The sequence below is a fragment of the Chiloscyllium plagiosum genome, chromosome 44 (assembly GCF_004010195.1).
Source record: "Chiloscyllium plagiosum isolate BGI_BamShark_2017 chromosome 44, ASM401019v2, whole genome shotgun sequence".
NCBI classification, from domain to species: Eukaryota; Metazoa; Chordata; class Chondrichthyes; order Orectolobiformes; family Hemiscylliidae; genus Chiloscyllium; species Chiloscyllium plagiosum.
The window spans coordinates 14791526-14799660 of NC_057753.1; the positions used below are offsets into that span (position 1 = coordinate 14791526).

An 8135-nucleotide genomic window follows, 5' to 3' on the forward strand; every position below is an offset into this window, starting at 1 on the left:
GCCCTGCATATTTTCTAATCAGAGATGGCATGGTACGCCTCTGGACCAGTTGGGACTCAAGCCTGGGCTTCCCTGGCTCAGAGGTGGCATCTATTCAGGAGGATGGTCTCAGGCTACAGTCTGATATCGATCAGCTGGCAAATTGGGCAGAGCAATGGCAGATGGCATGTAATTCTGCTAAGTGGGAGGCGAGGTATTTTGGGAGGTCTCATCAGGGAAGGTGAATGGTAGTCCCTAGTGGGGTAGTGAGGAACAAGGGTATCTTGGTGTACAAGGCCAAAAAGGTGTCAGCACAGACAGACAGGGTGGTGAAGGCGGCAGATAGACTGGTTGCCTCCATTAGCCAAGGGATAGGAGCAAGGAAGTCTTGTTAAGACTTGATAAAAGGGGAAAGTGAGGGCTGCAGATCAGAGCTGAAAATGTGTTTCTGGAAAAGCGCAGCAGGTCAGGCAGCATCCAAGGAGCAGGAGCAGGGCTCATGCCCGAAACGTCGATTCTCCTGCTCCTTGGATGCTGCCTGACCTGCTGCACTTTTCCAGCAAGACTTGATAAACCCTTTGGTGAGGCTACAGGTGGAATGCTGTGTGCAGTTGTGGTCACCACAGTACTGCGTGGTGTGATTTACCCCGGTGAATGTGCAGCGGAGATTCTACCAGGATGTGCCTGGAATGAAAAGGCTGCTGTGAGGAGAGATTGCCTAAGGTTGGGTTTGTTTTCCCTGGAGCAGAGGCAGCAGGAATCGGTTTGAGGGGCGTCAATAGGGTACACAGGTTGAAGGAACGGAGGAAGTGGTTTAGAGGAGATCGGAGAAAGAAAGGTTTTCACCCAGAGGGCGGGAGAAGTATGGAACGTGCTGCCCAAGAATGCGTTGCCGGTGGTGCTGGAAGCAGAGGCATTAGGGACATTTAAGGGACTACCACACATGCACATGGATAGCAGTGAAATGAGGGGTGTGTAGGTTAAGTTATTTTATTTTACATTAGGATTAATCCTCAGCACAAGACTGGGCCTGTTCTACGCTGTACTTTTCTAAGTGCTATGTCCTAAGAAGTTGGTGAAGGAGGTACTCTCGCAACATTTAAGCATCGGGATGAACACTTAAAATGCCACTGCATAGTCAGCCACCGACCAAGTGCAAGCAAACGGGATTAATACAGTTTGGTATTTGTTGGTCAGCATAGACATGGTGGGTCAAGGGCCGGTTTCATGTGACTATGACTGCATTACAACGGCCACTGGACTCAAAGCATTAAACTTTTGCTTGTCTCTCGCCACAGATACCTATCAAACTTGATCGGCCTCCCCAGCAGTCTCTGGTTTTGTTTCAGATTTCCAGCATTCAAAGTTCTTTGTTCTAATTCAGTCCATTCAATTTTTTGCTCATAAGGCAACTCACTCACACCAGTGGGCCACCTCCAATGCATTTACATCTTTCCTTAAATAAGGTGATCAAGACTGCACACCGTAGTGGAGATGTGACCGCACCAATGCCCCATATAACTGAAGCATAAATTCCTTCCTTTCATGGCCAGTTCCTTTTCTAATAAAGGATAGCATCCAGTTAGCCGTTCCATTCACCACTCCCTCAAGGAACTCCAAGATATCGGTTCAATATGACCTCCTTGTTTAAAATTGTAGCGCCCCTGCCCAATAATCCTGCACTTTTCTGAGTCCCATGCTATAAGGGGCACATGTATCTTTGATAATAGTTTGACATTTTCCCTATGACAGCCATCAAAGGTCTGTGTGTGTGTGTGAGGAACAAACCAGCAACTGATCTGATGATCGAGCATGAGCTGACTGAATACCAGAGCAGACTTGAAAGGCCGAATGATCTACTCCAGCAACTATTTTCTATGTTTCCAGGACAGACGTTAAACCAACTGGCCTGTGATTGCCGGCTTTCTATCTGCCTAGTTAATTTACGTGAATAAAATACTTACATCCACTATTTTGCAATACAATGGGACTCTCCTTGGGTCTGGGGAAGATTTGGAAAATTACATCCGATGGGCACATTGCTGCACCCTGATCACCATTCCCCCCCCCCCCCACCCACCCCAACAAGCAGAAACATTTCCTTTCCGCCTGCCCTGCCAGTTTCCCCCTTCCTCACTCGAACACCCCCGACTTTCAAACGCCAAGCTGTGCAGCCCCCCTTTCGCCTGCGTCCGACCTCCCGTTCGACTGGAGCCCCCACCGCCGGGAACCCCCAGCCGAAACCCCGGGCAGACCGGTTCCGAGGGGGGGGGGGGGCAAGGGTAGGTCTGCTTATCATCACCCACCTCCCCACACCCCCCACCAAGGGCCTGGCCCGCCGTGCAACGGGGGACGTCAGGGCTTCAATTCCGCCAACCGCCCCCTGTACCCACCCACCCACCGCAAACCCCGTCCACGGTCCAGGCTCCACTTGGGGCCCAGCCGCGCTGGCTCCTGGGCACCGACCCGGTCAGCAGACTGGGGGGGGGGGGGTCCGTCCCCACGCCGAGGAGACGTCTCGCTCGCACGGTCCCGCCGCCACCCCCGGGATACTCACACGGAGCGGGAGGAGACGCTCCTTCCTCTGTCCCTCGAAGGCTTCGCCCACGCCCCGGGTCTTGGCTGCCGGGGCAGGGACCCGCTCACATCGTCTGGGAAAGGCGCCTGGTTTGTGCAGGGGCCTCCCTCGTGCACCGGCTGGGCTGCTCCGGTGCCCCTGCTGCTAATAGCTGCTCATGCAAACCCCAAACAATAATAGTCTTTTTTTTTTAAAAAATAAAAAAAGAAATCAACAAAAAAAGGGGGGGGGTTGATGCAGATGCAGCAGCCAGGAATAAGCAGGCAGGTGGGTAAAGAGCAGCCCTCATGGGCATCCTCTCCCCTCCACAATGGCACACTGCTCCTTTTTGCTCTCTTTTTTTTTCCCTTTTGGTAACAGGGACAATGCAATCCCCTAAACTCCTCCCCAAAGGAGGGGGATGGCAACAAGGGGCCTTGCAGGCTGGCAACTCTCAGCAGCACAGGCGCCCGCCCCCCTCCAGCTCGGTGATTGGCTGGAGGACCGAGGGTCGGCGGCGGACCTCCCAGTGACGACGGGGATCTCCATTGGCCGAGGCGCACGTCGGTCGGGCGAGGGCCCGCCCACCGAAGTCGGGGCCAGGAATCCGATTGGTTGAGGACGACGTCGTCGGCGGTCCGCCATTGGGTGATGAAGACAGAGGGCCGTCGGGGCGAGGGATTCCATTGGACGGACCGGACGCCCATCAAGGCGGACGTCGACGGTCAACAAACGTTAAGAGGCAGGCGCCCGCCCCTTGACGCTGCGAGCCAATGGGTGAGCGCCCGCGCGCTGGGGGCGGGGAATGGACGAGCGATCCGTCTGTGAGACGTGTCACTCCAACAAGGGACCAATCGGAACACGAGGAGCCGCCGGCTATATTCAACAGAGAGCGGCTCGACCAAACAGAGCCCGCAGAGGCAATGGGGATTTCTGCATTGTGATTGGTCAGGAGGGGTGTCATTCAGAGATTGGTCCGGCCCACACGCGGGTACCGCCCTGTTCACGCAGTGACGCGTAACAATGGTAGGAGTCATGAATACTCCGCAACGGAATGAACTGAAGCCGAGCCGGTTGGTTCAAGGCACTGTCAATCATGATAGGGCCACGCCCTCTGGCAAGGCTGCTTCCCTTATTGGTCGGAGAAACGTGCCAATCAACGCAAAGCGGGTGGCGAGCTGACGTCAGCTCGCTAACGGTCGGCCGGTGGCGTCGGGCGGGAGGGGGACGGTTCGCCGATTAAAACCCTCGGCGTCCCGGTGAAAGGGACACAGGGCGCCTCTGCTCTCCACGTCTTCTCGGAGTGAGAGCACACAGCGTCGGCGGAGGGAGGGGAAGTTGAAAAATAAAATCAAGTGGTAACTGGGTGGAGATTGAGGTACGCATGCGTACAGCGGGCTGGGTGGGAGATCACTTCTGCGCAGACGCAGTCTCCCCATTCAGTGTTGGAGGGTCACGTGTCCTCACTCCCCACTCCCCTCACTCTCAACATTGCAGTGTCTGCGGGAGGGTCACAGTGTCCTCACTCCTCACTCCCCTCACTCTCAACATTGCAGTGTCTGCGGGAGGGTCACGTGCCCTCACTCCCCACTCCCCTCACTCTCAACATTGCAGTGTCTGGGGGAGGGTCACACTGCCCTCACTCCCCACTCACCTCACTCTCATCATTGCAGTGTCTAGGGCAGGGTCACAGTGCCCACACTCCCCAGTCCCCTCACTCTCAACATTGCAGTGTCTAGGGCAGGGTCACAGCCTCACTCCCCATTCCCCTCACTCTCAACATTGCAGTGTCTGGAGGAGGGTCACAGTGTCCTCACTCCCCACTCCCCTCACTCTCAACATTGCAGTGTCTGGGGGAGGGTCACAGTGTCCTCACTCTCAACATTGCAGTGTCTAGGGCAGGGTCACAGTGTCCTCAATCCCCACTCCTCTCAATCTCAACATTGCAGTGTCTGGGGGAGGGTCACACTGCCCTCACTCCCCACTCCCCTCACTCTCAACATTGCAGTGTCTGGGGGAGGGTCACAGTGCCCTCACTCCCCACTCCCCTACTCTCAACATTGCAGTGTCTGGGGCAGGGTCACAGTGACCTCAATCCCCACTCCCCTCACTCTCAACATTGCAGTGTCTGGGGCAGGGTCACAGTGACCTCACTCCCCATTCCCCTCACTCTCAACATTGCAGTGTCTGGGGCAGGGTCACAATGTCCACACTCCCCACTCCCCTCACTCTCAACATTGCAGTGTCTGGGGGAGGGTCAAGTGCCCTCACTCCCCACTCCCCTCACTCTCAACGTTGCAGTGTCTGGGGAGGGTCACAGTGTCCACACTCCCCAGTCCCCTCACTCTCAACATTGCAGTGTCTGGGGGAGGGTCACGTGCCCTCACTCCCCACTCCCCTCACTGTCATCATTGCAGTGTCTGGGGGAGGGTCACGTGCCCTCACTCCCCACTCCCCTCACTCTCAACATTGCAGTGTCTGGGGCAGGATCACAGTGCCCCCACTCCCCATTCCCCTCACTCTCAACATTGCAGTGTCTGGGGGAGGGTCACAGTGCCCTCACTCCCCACTCCTCTAACTCTCAACATTGCAGTGTCTGGGGGAGGGTCACAGTGCCCTCACTCCCCTCACTCTCAACATTGCAGTGTCTGGGGTAGGGTCACAGTGTCCACACTCCCCACTCCCCTCACTCTCAACATTGCAGTGTCTAGGGCAGGGTCACAGTGTCCTCACTCCCCACTCCCCTCACTCTCAACATTGCAGTGTCTGGGGTAGGGTCACAGTGTCCTCACTCCCCACTCCCCTCACTCTCAACATTGCAGTGTCTGGGGTAGGGTCACAGTGTCCTCACTCCCCACTCCCCTCAGTCTCAACATTGCAGTGTCTGGGGCAGGGTCACAGTGACCTCACTCCCCACTCCCCTCACTCTCAACATTGCAGTGTCTGGGGAGGGTCACAGTGTCCTCACTCCCCACTCCCCTCAGTCTCAACATTGCAGTGTCTGGGGTCGGGTCACAGTGCCCTCACTCCCCACTCCTCTAACTCTCAACATTGCAGTGTCTGTGGGAGGGTCACAGGCCCCACACTCCCCATTTATCTTGCACTTGACTTGTGTTGAACTTGTCATGCAAATTTGTATTTTGAGTGTGATTATATTGTCACCTTTACTGTGAAATTTGTATTGTTTGGGATGAATTAGTGAGGAAATTGAAAATGCCTCATAAAGGTACCCTTTCTTTTTGGATCTGAGGAACGTTTGTTAAAGCTAAATTGAAACAAAACTCTCCCAGTTTGAGAGCATGGGTTCAAACATGGCAGGCCATCTTAATGGTTTCAGCTCAGTTTGTTTTTCTGTATTTTGTGTGTTAAGGGATGGGGGAGATGTCGTTATCGTTTAGATTAGATTAGATTACAGTGTGGAAACAGGCCCTTCGGCCCAACTAGTCCACCCCGACCCGCCTAAGCGCAACCCACCCATACCCCTACATTTACCCCTTACCTAACACTACCGGCAATTTAGCATGGCCAATTCACCTGACCCTGCACATCTTTGGACTGTGGGAGGAAACCCACGCAGACACGGGGAGAACGTGCAAACTCCACACAGTCAGTCGCCCGAGGCTGGAAGTGAACCCGGGTCTCTGGCGCTGTGAGGCAGCAGTGCTAACCACTGTACCACCGTGCCACCCAAGTTTAATTTTTACTTTCTGAGTGTGGTGCACGGTGCCTGCAAATTTGTTTATTTGCATCCATTTTAACGTGGCAGTTAAACCCCTTGAGGTGAACAATTTAATGTGTTTGGAGCAAAAAACAGAGCCGTCAAGTAAAAGCAACATTGTCACCTCACAGCAGGAATCCAGTAACACACAAGTTTTTAAAACGACCATTTAGAAGCAGTCAGGCAGTGCACATGCTCCATTCTGAGAAGAAATGTTACCTGTTTCACAGTTTACAAAGTAATCGTGGGCATACCATGGGCGGCACGGTGGTTAGCACTGCTGCCTCACAGCGCCAGAGACCCAGGTTCAATTCCCGCCTCAGGCGACTGACTGTGGAGTTTGCACATTCTCCCCGTGTCTGCGTGGGTTTCCTCCCACAGTCAAAAGATGTGCAGGTCAGGTGAATTGTCCATGCTAAATTGCCTGTTGTGTTAGGTAAGGGGTAAATCGGTGGCTCGGTGTGGACTTGTTGGGCCGAAGGGCCTGTTTCCACACTGTAATGTAATCTAATCTAATCAAAAAGCAGTCCAAAATTGCTCAAAAGAAACTCTAGAAGGTGAAAGATATGGACAATGAATCTAAGGGACCCCGACCTCAGTAATGTAAAGCTGTCTTATCGGTCAGTTTCAGGCTCTTGAGAAGAGATGTACGCTAACGATAATGATATTGAGTGAATGCAGCAATTTACCGAAAGCAATCCCAGTGCAGCATTGCAAACTGAACAGGGCGATTAAAAGTGGACACCGGGTGACTGCTCCCTGAGGTTGAGTATCTGTGAGATTGTTACTGGGGGTAAGAGGGTCAAATCTTGATTTATGATCATTGTAATAACACCATTTCAGGTCAAACCTGTACCAAGAGGAATCATTGGTTCATCGTGTAGGGGGGGATCTGGCAGGAATTCCTGAAGCCAAATGGAACGAGGATACAGCTGATGATGATGGTTGTTCAGGGACAATTGGGTGAACACTTTACTGAATGTATCCTCCCGTGTTTAGGGGAGGCTTAGTGGTATTATCACCAGGCTGTTAATCCAGAGACCCAGGTAATGTCCAGAGAAACCGCGTTCATGTCCCATCACGGCAGATAATGGAATTTGAACTCAGTAAGATCTGAAAGTAAGTGCCTAATGGTGACCGTGAATCCACTGTCGAATGTTGGAAAAGCCCATCTAGTTCACTAATGTTCTTTAGGGAAGGAAACTGACAACCTTTCCTGGTGTGGCCGACGTGTGAATTCAAACCCTTAACAGCCCTCTGGGCAACGAGGGTTGGAGAATGAGTGCTGGCCGAGCCAGTGACACCCTTATCCCACGAATGAATAATACAGGGAAACTGCCCAGCATCTCTGGGACCTCTTTTCCCCCATTCCCACTCACCAGGCCTTGTCATCACATGGGCTGTTTTCACCCACTAATGGTTCACATTAGCAGCTTTTCTTTCTTCCAGGCTCACCATTATACATCCCTTCATCTGCCCAACTGCTAGTCTGTCTCGCTCTCGTGCGCCCTCGCTCTATTCACTCTCTGGGCCATTGTTTACTCCTTCCCTCCCCTGCCCCCACAGCCCCATTTTTAGCATATATCCCACCTTTCCCAATTGTTGGCTGTGCTTTCTCTCCACAGATGCTGCCACACCCGCTGCATCTCTCTGGCATCAATTCTGTTTTGATTTTGGGTTACCAGCTTCCGCGATTCTTTCTTGGTTTACTGGGTGTGTACATGGAGGAGAAAGTGAGGTCTGCAGATGCTGGAGATCAGAGCTGGAAATGTGTTGCTGGAAAAGCGCAGCAGGTCAGGCAGCAGCCAGGGAACAGGAGAATGACTTAGAGTGAGCTGACGATCGTGCTCCACAGTTACACAGGCTACCACAGGATGTCGA

General features: G+C 53.3%; 1 protein-coding gene across 1 annotated transcript; it reads left to right on the plus strand.

The window, feature by feature from the left end:
• The first annotated feature begins 3920 nt into the window (after positions 1 to 3920).
• On the plus strand, positions 3921 to 5193 carry LOC122543760. The gene is made up of 2 exons (XM_043682519.1): positions 3921 to 4402; positions 4623 to 5193. Exons 1-2 carry the CDS (start codon positions 3921 to 3923, stop codon positions 5191 to 5193), a joined length of 1053 nt encoding a protein of 350 aa, XP_043538454.1.
• The last annotated feature ends 2942 nt before the right edge of the window (positions 5194 to 8135 follow it).

Bases quoted from the DNA above. Each gene is read 5' to 3' on its own strand.
- LOC122543760 (XM_043682519.1), top strand. From the start codon at position 3,921: ATGCGTACAGCGGGCTGGGTGGGAGATCACTTCTGCGCAGACGCAGTC. The intron at 4,403-4,622 runs GTGTCCTCACTC...GCAGGGTCACAG, and splicing joins GTGTCTGGGGGAGGGTCACA to TGACCTCAATCCCCACTCCC.